Below are 16,547 nucleotides of genomic sequence, written 5' to 3' on the forward strand. Positions count from 1 at the left end.
AAGTTTTGTATTGACACTGCAGCTCTTTAAGACTTGCACTGTAGTGTCTGTGCTTTGGAGTAAATATTGATCATTCTCACACAAACCAATCAATGGAAAAAAATTTCTCTGTTTTATTTTCACGTCGCCTTACGTTCAAAATCTCACAACAAAAACAACACAATTAGAGCCACACACATCACAATACACATCACAATCTGCATTTTAAGTCATAAAAGTCCACCATAACTCCAACAGATACGAGTGACTGCACGCGTATAAATCAACAAAGTGATGTAAGAATTGTGGTTTCCTGTTTGTTCGGAGTCTAATTCCTGGCTCTTTCATTCAAAATGCTCACAACACACGGTGGTTAACAGCATCTAGACTTTGTAAACTACTCTGATACAGAGTTACTCAAATGTCTTCAGGTGGTTGTAGAGGGACTGGACGTATGTAAACACACACATGGGGTCCGGCTTGTCGCCCATCTCCAACATGTCGTCTACCTCGATCAGCCGCAGGCAGTCGGCCTGCTCCCTGAGACACAAAAACATTTATTTACTACTCATTTCCTCAACAATTTGGATCTGTGGCCATAGCAAATATTTATATAGCAGAGTTATTGACAAATTAACTTTTTTTTATCATAGGGTTTAACACGTTAACCTGCACGTTTAACTTCAAATGTCATTTTTACAAACTTTTATACACCATGACTTTAAGCCTGTTTATCTATTTGACCATAGGCAGCCCCAAACTAAGCTAGCACAATAAATGATTCAAATAGCGCAAAACCTTTAGTGTTTTGATTTATCCATGAAAATAATCAGACAAAGGCCACATTTACACAACAGCATTTCAAGTGAAAAGGCATCGTTTTTGTGTTTTTGTTTCAGAGATGTTTCACGTTTACACTTACAGGGGTTATGTTATGCAAAATTACAGTTCTAATGGTTTTCCAACAGTAATATGGGTCCCCATTACTGGGAATGTTGCCTGTTGCTCCAACGAGCAAATCAGAAATGAAACCCTCTACAGTGTCATCAGGGGTTTAGCCAATCCCAATCAAGGTGGCCCCTCCTTTTGCCCCTCCCACAATTAGGCAGCTCTTCTCTGGCACATGCTATTCTTAAGTATTAAACTCCAAAGTCCCAAGTTGTTACATTATTTTTGAGGCTTGTTGAAGTTTGAAACATAAGTGGATAACGGGATATACAAATAAAACATTTTTTTTTTCAATTTCAGATCCAGGTAAAGATTTGCATATTCTTTTACTTGAACGTGTATTCAAACATGGATGAAAAATAAATGCTGACATTGGCAAACGGCGCCGAGAATGGTGAAAAAGCCACACACACACACGCACACACACACACACACACACACACACACACACACACACACACACACACACACACACACACACACACACACACACACACACACACACACACACACACACACACACATCTAGGCAGCGATTACTCTCACAAGCACAGGGTGAACATGCAAACTCCACACAGAAAGCCCTCCCCCGGCTCAGAGCGTGCTGTTCTTTCAATGAGACGAGACGTGTAAACCACATCGTTAGCCCGATTTAGCAAGGCTCTGATTGGGTTTCACGGTTCATGCTGGCTGTCTTACTCTGCGGTTTTGAAGGCCAGCTGTAAGTTTTGCTTGCGGTTTGAAGGGTTCAGGGTGTTGTATTCGAACTCCAGAGGGAAGAAAGAGTGGACCAGGGCGCAGAAAGCCATCCCATTGCTCCAGCTGGACGAGAAGTTCTGGATATCTATGTTCTGAGAGAGAGAGAGCTGAGAAATGGCAGCGTAAAACGAGCTCTGCTTTCCACTGAGCGCATGTTTTAATGGAGGCGTGCCGACAAAGTCATGAAGATGACCTCTGGGAAAATGTGTGGGAATCCTCGTGGGATCCTGAAAGCTGCTGTTGCCAGGCAACACAAGTTTATTCATTAGTGAAGGATCACTTAAAAGATGTGTCATTTGTCGACGTCCCTCTAAAGACTGAGGTGACACTGGCTGTCTGCCTTGTTTTGTTTGTTTGTTTTTTTGTCTGTTCGCATATTTCACTTTCTGTTTCTTCCTCTTCTTCTTTGTTCCTATCATTCAGTTTCTCATTGCACACTAGATTTAGATCTCTTTCATGGATCCATCATCCCTTTCTATGTCATTCCTTGGTTCCGTCCTTCCTTCCTTTCTTCACTCTTCTCAAATAAGCATAGCTTCTGAATCTGCAGAGGAAGATTATTTGATACGACTGAAATGTCCTTACCGCCCATAAACAGATCCTAACGCGAGCTTATGATGTAACACGTCATCGTACCTGATACCCGATGGTTTTCGAGCGGCACCACTCCAGGAGAATCTGTTTGATTCCGCTGGCACTCGACACTCCAAAACTCTGGGAGCGCTTCAGCTTGGGTCTCGAGTCCTTCGGCCTGTTCCAGACAAATTGAAATGATCACCCTGCACGATTTATATCATAAGTTGATAAGACTACTGACAACGGTTAAATGGAGATCATTTGAATGCGCTGAATACTTTATGGGTTCTGAGTTCATTCGTTCGAACATGGCCCGTTTGGCTTGAGCCCCGTTGGAGCGAGGAAGTGTTTGTGACTTCATCAGATCCTGTTTGATCTCGACTCCTCCAGGCTTGCTTGTTTTCCTGCGGAGAAACGGTACAAAAGAAGATTGAGGAGACATTGGTCCAGGGACTTTTTTTTGTGTGTGTGGAGTTTGCATTTTCTGAATTTACTCCGAGCATCTTCTCGCAATCTAAAGACATTAATTGGAAGTTGTAAATTGTCTGCAGGTATAAATGTGTGTCCCTAAGTGTTAAATATGTTTTACATGATCAGATGGGATCAGATCAAGCCTCCTGCAACCTTAACTGAAATGCAGATGGTGTAGAAGCTGTATAAATAATTAGATGGTTCGAAATGCAAAAGCTTTAAGACCAGAGCAGCCTAATCTCATCATCATTCTTTAGGATGTTTATGGCAACCAAAACAAAAAAAAACAGAATCAAAACTTACTTCTCCAAACTTGGTGAGAATCCTGATTTGATGACTGATTTGGAGGGAAGTAACTTTTCTGTAAATACAAAGTTGAAAGAAAAAAGAAAAAAAAAACATGAAATGCATGTCAACACATTATTGGATATTTTAACCCTTTATCTCATGAGCAACCATATTTGAGAACTTTGTTATTCAAACTTCTTTCAAGCTACCAATGTGTGATTAAACAGTTGTGCTACACATTGACATCGGTGCAGCTTTGGTTTTTACAATGTATTGAAATGGTTGATAGTTTATGGCGATTATGCTTTTAGCCAATGTAAAGCAAACCTACCAAGAGTTTATGTATTCATACCTGCAGGTTGAGGAAAGCTCACACTTCTCTTCAGACTGGGACTGGGGGTCTTCAAAACTGGAACTGCTTAGATTAAATAAGAGAAACAGCAAAGGGTCAGAAGAGAAAAATTCAAATAAAAAGTGCTGTGAATAACACCTGGATTATTTGTACGAACCCCGTTTGAATGGATACTCCCCAGGTTTTACTGTGGGATCCTGCAATGCGGAGATGGTGGCAGACTGAGCTGGTGCAGCCGATGGTGAGTCTGTGTTTGGTTTGCTGAGGGCAGAAAGAGGCGCGTGGGTCTTGGGCTCACTCGCGTCTAAAAAAAAAAGAGAGAAATCAACCACAATCACGCTTCGTATTTATGATCTGGACTGTCTTTTGTGTATGTTTTCTGATAAAACTGTGACTAAAAACAAGATTTCAAAACAAAACAAAAACCACAGTTTAGCGGTACACACCGCGTCGAAATGGATATTCAGCTCGTTTGACTGTCTGACTCTCTGGCTCGGAAGGAGCCGGGGCTGTGGGGGGGCTCGGTTCAGGTTTAGGGGCAGCCGGACCCTCAGAGCTGCTCTTGGTGAGAGCTGTGAGGGGGAGGTGGGACAGCGAGCCAGGCTGCTCCTTCACTTCAGAAGCACCTACACAGGAGAAGATTACACAATGTGATGAGTTAAAACGGAACGACAATGCTAACAATGCACATTCCGATACAGCTATCTCAATGATTCCTGTTTTTGAAATGTATGTTCATGGCCATCTCTCTCTCTCCTTGCATGTGACAGGTGAAGTTGGGTTTTTTCCAATATATTTTGAATTGTAAGTGCACATTAAATTAAAATGTGAATTAAAATGGAACGATAAATAGAACATAAGGTGAAAGTAGATTATTCACAATTGACATTGTATTTTAATTTAAAGCATCAAATAAACGTCTCACAGGGGAAATTCCAAGGGGGGGTGGGGGGGGGGGGGGGGGTACAACTTAAGCAGGGAACTAAATTTGAAATGTTTATGTGCCTACAAAACCTTAAAATCATTGAGTATTTCCATTTGGAGAGTGAAACAGTGGACCAGATTGACTAGGGGGAGGCCAAGGCAGTGTACTACCATAACACTGTTGGAACAGTGATACTGACATGTGGCCTTTTTTTGGGGGGTTATTTATGTTTGTGAGAATGCTATTCCTCTGCAGCATGTGTACGTCTGTGCAACATACGAAGCTGACCTCTCATGAAAGGATATTCCCCTGCCTCTGCCGGAGGCTGAGTGGGTTTAGCAGAAAGCCCAGCGTCTGGACTCTGCTTCGTCGCCACTGCAGAGACGGGGAGATGAGCCTGAGGTCCACCGGCATCTAAAACCCAGAAGATCTGAGTGAGAAGTGCACTCAAAAAACAAGTGGTGAAAGTGCGTGTCAGCGTTTCCTTCTGTGTCTGTCCAGTTTTTTTTTTTTTTTTTAAAGCATCGGTGCAGTTTGTAAACAAAAAGCTCCCCCATTGCTTTTACTCTCGGAATGCAAGCAGGTCAGAGAACCTATGGTGGCCATGACATGACGGCTCTGCCGCTCATCCCACAAATGTGTTTTACTTTCAAATGTGGCTTCATTTGAAGACATAAACGGAATTTCCCATACCCTATAATGTATTGCCAAGAAGCATTGTGATTAAATATTAATAAAACATTAAAGTATTAAATAATTCACATATCTAAATACCTTTTGTGGAGATGAGGCTCTGAAGAAGACCGCGGAAGCAGTTGAAATGTTTCAGCAAGGAAAAAACATCCAGTAGAGTAAAGAAACTAGAACACAGTGTTCTTTTTTTAACTGTTATTTATAGAATGGGTTATGCTGTGACATATTACAGAGAATTCATATTTTCTATCTTTTAATATGCTTATTTTTTTGTCACTCTTGTGGGAGGAGCTTTAAAAAATCTCACTGGACGATGATGGCAAATGACTGAGGTTGTTTGTGCAGATTAAAAAAAAAACAACCTTGCAATTAGTGTTTGATTCACAAATGATTCACACAGTTAGATGACATGAATGCATTGAGCTCACCACATCTCGCCGGAGGCTCCACAGGTTTTATTGGAGGCTCCCTTGTGGCTTTGGCCGCCGCTGCGGCAGACTGAGGACGAGCTGGAGCTTCACCGTTGGGTTTCATCACGGCAGTCAGGGGAAGGTGAGGTTTGGTCAGAAGTCCCAATTCTTCCTGGTCTGGAAAGAAATCATTCAATAAGTCATTTTTCAAAAATCACTCCAACTGCATTATATTCATAAAACTAATTTCAGTTTGAAGTTGATGAAGTGTAATAATAAAAATTTAAAAATCAACAATATGGGTTGATAAATTGAGATAAATTCAGAAATATGCAGGTGGTACATATATGTTCTGTCTATTTGACTTTGACCAGTGTAATAATTCCACATAATCATACATAAATATAGTTCAGACATCGTTCCCGTCATCAGCCAATGTGGCTGAAATGTAAAATTTACTTTTAGTTCAGCAACTTCCAGTATCAACAGTAATGTAACATAAAAGTTAAATATGGTCTTAAACTCATCAAATTCAATGAAATAAAAAGTCGTAATGACTATATACAGTGTATTGCGGAGTGGAGCTGGACTGACCGGGCACACTGGGGGTTTCAGTGGCAGGAGGCACAGAGGTGGGTTTGGGGGTCAGAGGCTGGTGGGACTCTGGAGCAGCAGCTGGAGCCACATCAGAGCTTGCTGATATGTTTTCTGAGTGTGAAATGTCCAATTTTAAGGGCAATTGGTTGATCACCTTAAATAGTCAGAGGATTTGGAGTAAAACCTACCGTGCTGTTTGTGAGCCTCCGAAGCAGTCGTGGCATTATTTTTCTCTGAACCCTGTTCAGTGACGACACGGATTAAAAAAAAAAAAAGCAACAACACGTTATTAAATTATTTGAATTGGAATCTGCACTGATTTACATTTTTTCATTTGGATTCATTGAAAGCGTCGATTTCATCTGTTCTTTTAATGGCAGGGCTGTGTTGATAGATACTTTGTCACGTCTCACAAGTTTTCTTCAGCTCTATGTTGAGTTTGCATTTATGTTTAATAGTATTTATGTATACCTGTCCATCTTCCTCCCCTCTTTTTTTTATCTTTTTCATTTCATTTCATTTATCTTAAGATTGAAGCTGGAGCCAATCCCCATTCCATTCACAACTATGAGCAAGTTAAAGTTCCAAATTAACCCCAAAGGCTTTGTTTCGCAGTTTGCGGTGAAACTCAGATTTCAACCTCCAAGACATCAACTGGACACAAATTGCGTAAAGTTATTCACCTGTCCATCATCCAGTGTATTTAGTGAGGTAGAGGACTATGATAATACAACTAACAATTGCTACGTAGAACATGTCCTTTTTCCCATCTCTTCCTTCTTGTTGTAATTAAAATTGATTTTATGACCATATTTTTGACTTTTTGAAACATTTGAGAAGTAAAAACTGCTCCCATTTAGCTGTCTGATGTAATGACAGACTTCTGGACGTGACTGATGGAAACTCAAAGTGAAAGCAGCAGGGGGTCAAGATGATGGTGAACAATCTCAGAGTGATGAATTGTGTGTTAAATCATTGTTGGTTGCCACCCCGGGACAGTGAAGCTGTTATGTAAGTGAAGTGTCTGTGTCTATATTTATATTTTCCTCACCTACGTGAATCACCGTTTCTCAGTGTGAGACGGCGCCTTTGTTGTTCAGACGGCTGAAATACATTTTTTCAAATCCGTTTCCGTGTGTTTGCATGTGTGATCTTCAGCTGTTTAACCACTGACAGCTTCTCCTCTGCTGACAGCTGTGGCCAACAAACCCACGTTCCCACCGAGAGCCTATTTTAGATTTAGCAATCAACCCCATTGCGAGAGTTTCCGCTGCACTCTTCTTACGTCCCAATATAGCCCCAAATGGATGCTTTGGAAATGGGCGAGTTATGCTCGAGTAGTTCGAATAGTGCCTGAGTTTTTCAGCCTGAGGCCCTGTGCCTCGTTCGCTCTCCCATCTTTACCTTCAAGAGACATTTGGTGATGTGGCCACCGTGCAATTGAGCCGTCGCAGTCAACCCGTCGGGGATTAGAGCCGCAGCAATGTGGGGGCGCTCGAGTTGCTGTTTTCGGATGTCACAGTCTGGCTGTCTGACCCCGCTAATCCCTTCAACCCCTGGCTGAGTTTACCTCCCCATCCCTTTGGGGGGGTTCTTAGAAGCACATAAACGTACTTTGGCTGGATGTCGACAAACACACAAACAAGAAAAAAACAACAAAAAAAACACCTGCCGAGTGAAAATCCCATTGTAATAACCTCCGAACCACAAATTCTGACACTACAAAGATATTAAGAATGATTAAAAAAAAAAAAAAAGATGTCCAGGAGTAAACATGCAGAGAAATATCTACATTCTCTTCAGTCCTGCAGAGTTTTACTGTCATTTATTTCATTATGTTGGCTTTGCAGCCTTTGATAGTTTAGCTTTGTCCGATGTAGAACTTCCCATTTATTTCCCTCAACTTGTGTCTCGAAAACAATAAAATCAGGTCCAGTAGACTTGGCCATATCTATGAATCACAGATAAATTAAATTACCATTGAAAAGTTTATTCATTTCAGTGATTCAATTCACAATGGGAGACGCCATATATTTTACTGATTAATTCCACACAGGCTGATGTACTACAGCCATTTATTGTTTTAAATCTCGATGAGTTTTGTTGCGAGCTTATGAAAATCCAGTCTTGCTGGAAAATGAAATCAGTATCTCCATAAAGCTCTCCAGCAGAGGGACGCAGGAAGTGCTCTAAATTTCACAGTCGATGGTTGCATCGGCTTCGTCAGCAGAGGACACGTCTCCTCAAACCTTCACTGGATGAGAAAACGTCACACTGGATTCTGTGCCTCAAGACTCTTCCTCCAGACTCTGGGACATTGATTACCACATTAAACGATGAATGGACTCTCATCTAAAAGGAAACATTTGACCACTAGCCAACGTCCAGCACACTTTGTCCTCCCACTTAACTTTCCATCAATATGCTTTGAAAGAGTAGTCTGTGAACAATCACCTTCTTTTGTGACTTACTCTCCCATGTGGAGGTCAATGATGATCCGAAGCCTACACTTTTTGGTGCGCTGAAGAGGAAAAGTGGCTCTTTGGTATCCACATTGACATGAACTTGTTCCTTGTCCAGAATCATTATCCTCTTTCAAGTGTTTTGCTCTATGAGACATGCGAAATTGACGCATGTGAAACCCTGCTGAAGTTAACTGAGAAGAGTCAGAATCGATCCAGCGTGCAGCGAGGCTCCGCAGTGACATCGAAGCACTTGTATTGAACGAAACTCCCGCTGGTACTGCCAATATTGCGAGTTACCGTTGAACTGTTTTGGCTTCCGACTTTGAAATATATCCACACAGCTGATATTTTTCTTAACTGTGTCGCTGATGCTGTTATAGCCAGGTTGCTCCATGACCATTTAAGGCATTGGTGTTCAGGTACAACCGCTATCATAAGAAAAAATTGCAGATTGACAATTAATTAAAAAAAGAGGTGAAAATAGACTTAATTCGGATACTTTTGGTTGCATGAAACCGATAGTTTGCATGGGTGAGAGGTGAAGGAATTACTTGTGTACAGATTTTATAGCCATCATTGAAATGATGTTGCACAAGATGATTAGGTGCTGGGGGGGGGGCGTACGTCAGAGTTGTAGGGTTGACGGTTGGGAGAGGACCAAGTGACTTCAGTGGAGAGGAATGCTGGCAGGGTGTACGTATCGACAGGACAGCTGGCCGCCCCTCTCAGGGTGTGTGCTTGGGGGGGGTGGTGGTGGTGGTTTATCTGACGGGGACGTAGACGCAATTCAACTTTCCGATAAGAGACCCGAGACTTGGGTTGGCTGGGAACCGGCATTCCTGCGTGATTAAGGGGACATGGATTTATTTATACGCCTGCTATTAAGTGTGTGCATGTGAGTTACATCATTGAGCGACACATGATAGGAGCCATGGAGGCGGTGAAAAGGATGCGGTGTGGTTTACAGTCTCAGTCTGTGATACTGTGGAGGCTGAGATAAAACAATTTTTTTTTTAAATGAGACACAAATGAAGGGTTGTGTCTAAAGTATTTCTTTGAATTGCTGTTCAGAAGGTAGGACGCTGCAGTTGGTGGGAAATATATAGAGGCTCACAAGAACTAGAGCTCACTCCCAAATCATAGACCCAAAAATACATGTGCCCTTTGGAGGACCTTCTTTTAAAAAAAGAGGGTGAGGGGCTAAAGAGAGCACAGGGGGGGTAAATGTGTAAATATCTGTGTTTGTGGTGGTGATGTTTGTTGAAGCAAAAGATGTCTATGGTAATGTTACACCAAAATGACTGCAGATAGCTATAAACTCCGTTGATAAGGACAGGTGATGCTTGAGCCTTTAAGGCGCCGCGGTGACAGTGTGTCCCCAGAAAACACGTCACGTTGAAGCCAGAGGTTTAAAGATCTTGTGCGCCAGATTACTGCAGCAGCCCCAAATTTCATCTGGGGTTTCACCTCTGATCCACGCGCTCATGTGAAGATCAGGTGGAGCTCCGTTCACAAGAACCTCTGATCTCCTGGCGGGTTATTTTCTAACACCTGGAACGACATGACACCCTCGGGATTACAGGCGAACGCTGCTCCGTCGCGCCATTCCTGCCTGGGGAACGCACATCCGTGTTCCCGCTGGGTCATTGTTTGGAGGCCCCCAGTGACATTTGGGTGGGATCATGCGCCGCACATACGTCCATCGCTTGAGTGCCGTGATACGGACGGATAATCTGGAGTGCAAGCAGAAAAAATAAGCCTCCTAAAGAGAGGCTCTTGGACAGGGTCAGGTGTGCCTGTTTAGAATCCCCCCCCTCACCACCAGCAGACAAACAGTGCTGCTGAAGCTGTCATGGCAGGTCACTGTGGATAACGCCTCAGTCGAATGCAGCATCGTTCAGCAGAACTCTGCAATAACTCTGCGGTGGTTCACCGTTGAATGAAGGCGGGTGCAACGTGCAGCTGCATGTGCTGTCATGCAGGCGCATTGATTTTCCTTGTTTTTGTCTCAAATCCAAGGAGCACGAGTGTAAAAAGATACAAAAAAAAATTGGGGGGGGGGGGGCATATAAATGTGCTTTAAAAAAAGAAGCTGCAATGCAATTTTTCCTTCACAATGAAGAATTATAACTGAAGGTGTGTGGTTGAATCGAAATCTGTGTTTGTCGTCCACCTTTATAATCAGTTAAAGCTTGAAGGAGGACGACTCTTCACACACAAGAAATGCGCACTGTTTTCTCAGGGAATGTGGCTTGTGGGTAGAAGGATTTGTGCACGTTGCTATAAACAGTGGAGAATGTGACTGTGACCACTCAGACCTTGCAGATGATGAAGTGGAGAACCTGGTGGCCCGTCCATTTTTAGCTGCAGGCTGTTGTTTCGAAACATCAATCGGGAGCAATATTTAACATTTGTGCATGAAAACACAGTTGAGTTTGTGGTAAAAAGGTAAACATTTGTAACGTGTAGAATTCAGGTTGTATCCAATCTCCCTCTACTTCCCCATTTGCTGGTTATTTTGTAATTAATCATTAAACTTGCTTGTTTTTTTTTTTTGGGGGGGGGGGTTGATTGTGATTTTATTGTGTTGGACTATTTCAGGTTTGAAAATCATCTCATTTTAATTCAATAAAGTTTGATATTTGGGTAGAGATTATTGATGGATGAGTGAGTGGAGTTTGCAGCTCACAAAACAGACCCGCTTCTTTTTAAATGAACCTTGCAAGAATTAATTACGGTATTGAAAATGTGGTGATGTGTGTTGTTTTAGCACCTTCTTTGTGCCTTTTTAATAATGCATTAAATGGTTACTGAACTCTGCATATGTATGTCCCTGAAGTAAACGTATATTGTGTGTTCAGCAACCAGTACAACAGACTTCAGAAAATGAGATTCAAGCGACTGATTTGATAATTTTACAAAAACAAAGAGAATTTGCTTTGGCCCTGAGGGATTGACGTAGTTTGTGTACCTCAATGAGTTGCGACAACGTCTCAAACAGTCATTTCTGTTCAAAATCCACTTAACTCCCGTCATCTCACCTTTATCTGAATTTCTAAAGACCCGAGAAAAGTTTAGGCAGTAGGATCTGGGTCTACTTTCTGCACAATGCAAAAACCCCGATTGCATACTCACATTAGAATCTGCATGTCTCCGTGCTCTCCACGGAGGAAGCGTTGGTGTGCCGCTCGGAGCAGCGGCGTTTTGGCCCGACCCTCCGCCGGACTCGCCGGATGCTTCGTCGAGTGCAGAATTGGACTTATCTGCACGCCTCTGCTCCTCTTGGGTCTTGGCTCGTACCTGCACGTGGCCGTTCTCTAAACTGTCCGCCAGGCTCTTGGCCTTCAGCTGAGCGGGACTCCTGTCGACCTGTAGTCCGGAGAGGTCCTCCACCAGGCGGCTGAGGGCCTCCAGCCTCACTCGGAGCTGCAGGTTGTCCTCCTGCAGCCGGGTCACCGCTTCCGCCAAGGGGCCATTCGTAACGCACACCTCCTCGATCTTCCGCTCGATGCGCTGCTTGAAGGCGCTGACGTCCACGTGCACCTCCCTGACGGCCGCCTGCAGGGTGGCCTCGAACTGACCCAGAGCCTCACTGACCATCTCCTCCTGAACGCCCTTCCCGATTTCATCCATGACCCTCTGGGAGCTCCTCAAAGTCTTTTTCTTTCACGCGCTTCTCGTTCAATCACCACTCTACGTTGCAGTCTTCGCTAACTTTCGGTCTTCTCTCTCAACCTCTTCGGGTTATCTGCAGTCTTCCAAAGCTCAGCAAAGTCCCATCAAGCTCCATGGAGGACTTCTCCCAGCATGTGTGCATCTCCTACTCATCCCTCTCATCTGGTCAAAATGAGAGCAGTCGTTTATTTATAAGTCAGAGGGAAAATGTACTAATGCCATCTTGGAGAGGAGGATCGTTTTCTCGATGCATGCAGGAGCCGGTGAGCGATCAAACCAACCTTTCAGAGGAATCTCTTTGAAGGGTTTTCTCCCACCTTCCTCGACGACCACTGCTGGACGTTCACCCCCGTTGCCCCGCTGCGCCGTCTGTTGTCTGAGCTATCTTTGCCCCACTAAGTTTGGGGGCAGTAGTATTTCAGGATGTACGGTGGGGGGGGGGGGGGGTCGAACGGGGAGGTGGAGCCAGAACTATTCAAGTGTTTTTGCGTATCTGCTGCCATTAAAAGTCTGAGAAGTAATCCCAGACTCTGCAGTCTGTGTCCATTATTTATCGATTAAATGTAATCAATAATCATTATAATAGGTCAAAGGTCAATCTTTGCAGTTAAAACCAAGGCAAGACTAAAAAAAAACCCTACATCAGGAAAAATAGCATACTTATTTATGAATGATTGTATGACTATGAAGTTACTCTTCAAATGGCTGTCAAGATATAATATTTAATAATTATTATTAATAGAAATATTTATTGTTAGTGTATTATTTATTATTATTATTTTATTATCTCATTTGCAGCATCTCTTTCGCCCATAAACATGTTGGCGCCTGTATTTTTTTGTTGAGAGATAATATTATCTAAGTATCATAAAACTATTTCAAGTTGAACTTGACTTCACTCTTAATAAGGTGTAACTTATTTATACAAAGGAGGACCAAGAAATTCTTATGGGGTTTTTTTCTCCTCAAAAACAACCTTCATACTTTGTAAAACAGCATTGAAATACAGTCTAATTTGAAATGGAATAACAGAAATGTTCCATAGATGAATTGAAATAATGATACATTTTTATTTGTAAGCCACTTTACATTTGAAATCTCAGTGTTTCAATATGTCAATTAATAGTAAAATAATGTTGAAATTGTAAATATTGTTGGAAACAGAAACATCAATGAATTCAAAATCTTATACAGTATACACAGTTTTTCATAAGTTGCCATTTAAAATAAAATGTTCTTATAGGGAATATCTACATTCTATTATTTCACGAGAGCTCAGTTATAGTCAGTTTGAGTGGAGAGCGCCTCCAAGTGGCCATGAGCTGACATTACAACTGAAGCAGCTCCACCACAAATTAAGAGAATATATATACAGCTTGATCCGGGACGGCGATTCAATCCAAGCACGTTTTCAGACTGTGGGAGGAAAACCAAAGTATCTGGAAAACATGCAAACAGAAAAACTAAAGATCCTCTTGAGGTAAGATATATGTGGTTATATGTGCTTTTTTTAATATATAATATTGACTTTTAATTCCTATTATTTGTAGGATCAACATATTGTTTTACTCACTGTGATAAAACCGGAGCTGATGTAAAGTTCTTAATTTCAAGATATTCTGTTATTCTTTTTAGAGAAATGTAGGTTTTAAATCTACTGCCGAGATTGAAAACCTACACGATGCATAAGAGGACAGTTAACAATGAACAGAAGTTAAAAATAAAGTATCAAACCCACATGGTTCCATTTCTTTACTCCTTGCAGTCAGAATGTACTCAATTGGATTGTTATTCTGACATCTTCTGTATTTAAGTAATTCATGTTTCATCGGTGCTCAGGAAGTGCTAAACAACACAATGCCAGAGCTGTAAGGAAAGAGTTTAGCAGGTGGAATGAAACACACGCTTTTTCGAAACAGTCTATCAAATCAAGTTTATTTTATTTTTAAAGGGGTGCTCTGAATTCACAAGTTGCAGCTACAGTACATTACTCCTCTTGTTTTTTTTTTCCCAAATTATTATTTTCAGAAAATGCTCCAGTCTCAGTTCCGCTAGGAAATGTTTTGCAAAAAGGTCACGCTACAAAAAAGGACAGATGCATCAAATCTGATATATATATATTTATATAATTGTATAGATATATATATATATATGAATGAAAAATTACAATGCTATCAAAAATAATATAGGGCAGGAAGTGTTAAAGGTTGTGAAAAAGTGCTGCATTTAAGTCCGTCGGGAGCGGTGAGTGAAGATTGAAACATACAAACCCGATTAAAACAACAGAAACACAGCAAACAAATTCAAGCTCATCATAAAACTATGATTAAAGGGTTTGACTTCAAATGACCCGTCTAGAATATTAAATAAAAAAAAAACAAAACATGATGGGATTTGTTAGATCATTTAAATAAATGACAAAATGTTAAAAAATGCTCAAAATATCTATATAAATGAAAAGGTCTACTCTTAATCTACCTTATAATGCATCCCAGTTTGATTCAAATGGTTTCAACCAGTGAAAATACAAATGATTGCAGTGATTCTGATTATGACAGCGATGACGATGACGATGACGATGATGATGATGATAAAGAACAACAACACAATAAATACAGCCACAACCTGTAAACACGACCTGCCGCCGTAGCTCTTTCACACTGAGTTTTGTGGGTATCACAAATAGATTTTTTTTTGTTTTGTTTTGTTTTTTTTCACAAGGCACTGGAGACCAAGTTTGGTTCACTGTCCGCAGATCAAAATCAGCCCCAGCAACACAGTTTTTGCAGTGCTTTAAAAAAAAAAAAAAAATCTAAATCCGCCTGAAACTTTCACCATGAACTCGTTCTAGCTTATAAACCAGTTTGAACTGACCAACAGGGTCGACCCGGCACGGATATGTGACACACAAAAGTAGTGAAATCCTTAAAGACACAGAAGATGAAGCTCATGCACCGTGTGATTTTTAGCAGTTTTATCCGATTATTAGCCGTTATGCTTTGCGACGTGTGGTGAAGAACTCTCTCTGACCGTCGCAAACGCAAATAAATAACGCCAAGTGGAGCTTCATTTGAATTTAATAACTAGCTTGACTCCTGGATGTGTGAAACATCGTATTCCCAACTATTCCAAGTCAGAAATAAACACTTAAATGTGGAGTTTTCAAGTAACGGTGTGCTCAGTACTGCCCCCTAACGTAAGGCAGAGGTACTGACTGCATCGATGAACTCCTCACACTGTATGACTTTAGATTTAAATGCAGAATCAAAGATGCGGCTGCCGCCTATCTTTCACGTGAGAAAATCGCACCGTGCATGAAAACAAACATGAGTTCTCTCACTCAAAACACTATCAGACGTGATGCAGCGTCCACTTTGTAAAAAGGGCTCATTTTAGAGCATCGGTGTAACAAACTGAAGCCTGTATGTACAAAAAAAAAAAAAAAGAAGAAATGGAACAAAATGAAGACATGATATTAGTGTTAAAGTACTCAAAAAATGACAAGTTGAAGAGTGATGAAAGCTGCACAACCAGTGTGCTCAGCTTAGTATGTACAGGATGTGAGAAGAGAAGGATAAGAGTGGATTTCCTGCCATACATCCCAGTACTGGTCACCCTGTAAGACCCAGAGAGAGGATATAAGACTGCAGGGCGAGAGGTCGGCAACTCAGGGCCATCAAGACAAATCACACAAATCAGCATGAGTGAAGCACTGAGGACAAAAATGAAATCAAAAGAAATTCACATTACTACAGTTACTGTGAAGAACTAAAGTGCCCGACAGTCTTTGGTTTACCAACCCTCACGAGTTGAAGTATCACAAGCCGTGTCAGGAAGCATAAATAGAAATTCAAATCTATCAGGGAAAAAATACAACCTTCTTTAATATATATACTATCTTCAGAATCCGCCTCGATCATCCACACAATGTTTCCATCCACTTCATCAAACCCTGAGCAAAGAGGATGAACTCTCGATTTATCTATTTAGATTTTTTTTTTTAGGAGTGACGTGCAGAAACTGCTTGTTCTCTTTCAAGGGACGAACCGCGTGTGGCAGTGATCCACTCGGACAGCCATCAAAGTGTTGTGGCTTCTCGTCCGATGGCTGTGCAACGCAAACGCAGCAAAACTCTGCAGGTCTTTTGAGATTCGCTCAGGACTGGCTTCGGATTTGGGTCGTGGGCATGCGCCACTTTTTTTTTTCCCCCTCTATTTGATGATGATGACTTCAGGGTTAATGAAATAGTGGAATGTTTTATTTTCTATATTCATGCTATATATATTTATTTGAACCTTTAAAGTTTGGCTCCAGCCACTAAATTTAACATTCTACTACCTTCAGGATGGTTTTTTTTTTGGGGGGGGGGTTGTTCTTCCAAATCAAATTCCTGGTATAAAAGTTACATT

The 16,547-nt window shown here is 41.5% G+C and overlaps 1 protein-coding gene across 2 annotated transcripts; it reads right to left on the minus strand.

Annotated features, from left to right (window-relative positions):
* Positions 1 to 91: 91 nt before the first annotated feature.
* On the minus strand, positions 92 to 12,528 carry LOC308139228 (uncharacterized protein). 2 transcript variants are annotated; one of them, XM_080508581.1, is made up of 14 exons: positions 12,420 to 12,528; positions 11,599 to 12,300; positions 6,187 to 6,238; positions 5,996 to 6,109; positions 5,420 to 5,578; positions 4,587 to 4,712; positions 3,820 to 3,999; positions 3,531 to 3,677; positions 3,374 to 3,436; positions 3,037 to 3,094; positions 2,541 to 2,666; positions 2,323 to 2,437; positions 1,627 to 1,778; positions 92 to 519 (listed from the first exon to the last, which is right to left on the minus strand). In XM_080508581.1, exons 2-14 carry the CDS (start codon positions 12,094 to 12,096, stop codon positions 393 to 395), a joined length of 1,917 nt encoding a protein of 638 aa, XP_080364707.1. In that variant the 5' UTR covers positions 12,097 to 12,300; positions 12,420 to 12,528; the 3' UTR covers positions 92 to 392. The 2 variants fall into 2 exon arrangements, with proteins under 2 accessions (XP_080364707.1, XP_080364706.1); XM_080508580.1 differs by having other exon boundaries at positions 3,374 to 3,439.
* Between the last annotated feature and the right edge of the window lie 4,019 nt (positions 12,529 to 16,547).

Source organism: Blennius ocellaris, assembly GCF_963422515.1.
Source record: "Blennius ocellaris genome assembly, chromosome: 14".
NCBI lineage: Eukaryota > Metazoa > Chordata > Actinopteri > Blenniiformes > Blenniidae > Blennius > Blennius ocellaris.

What these genes read in the sequence shown, in the direction of transcription:
- LOC308139228 (XM_080508580.1), bottom strand. Translation starts at nt 12,096, where the DNA reads ATGGATGAAATCGGGAAGGGCGTTCAGGAGGAGATGGTCAGTGAGGCT. An exon ending in TGAAACCCCCAGTGTGCCCG is followed by an intron (nt 5,579 to 5,995) that starts GTCAGTCCAGCT and finishes ATTTCTTTCCAG; the next exon opens with ACCAGGAAGAATTGGGACTT. An exon ending in GGAATATCCTTTCATGAGAG is followed by an intron (nt 4,000 to 4,586) that starts GTCAGCTTCGTA and finishes TCTCCTGTGTAG; the next exon opens with GTGCTTCTGAAGTGAAGGAG.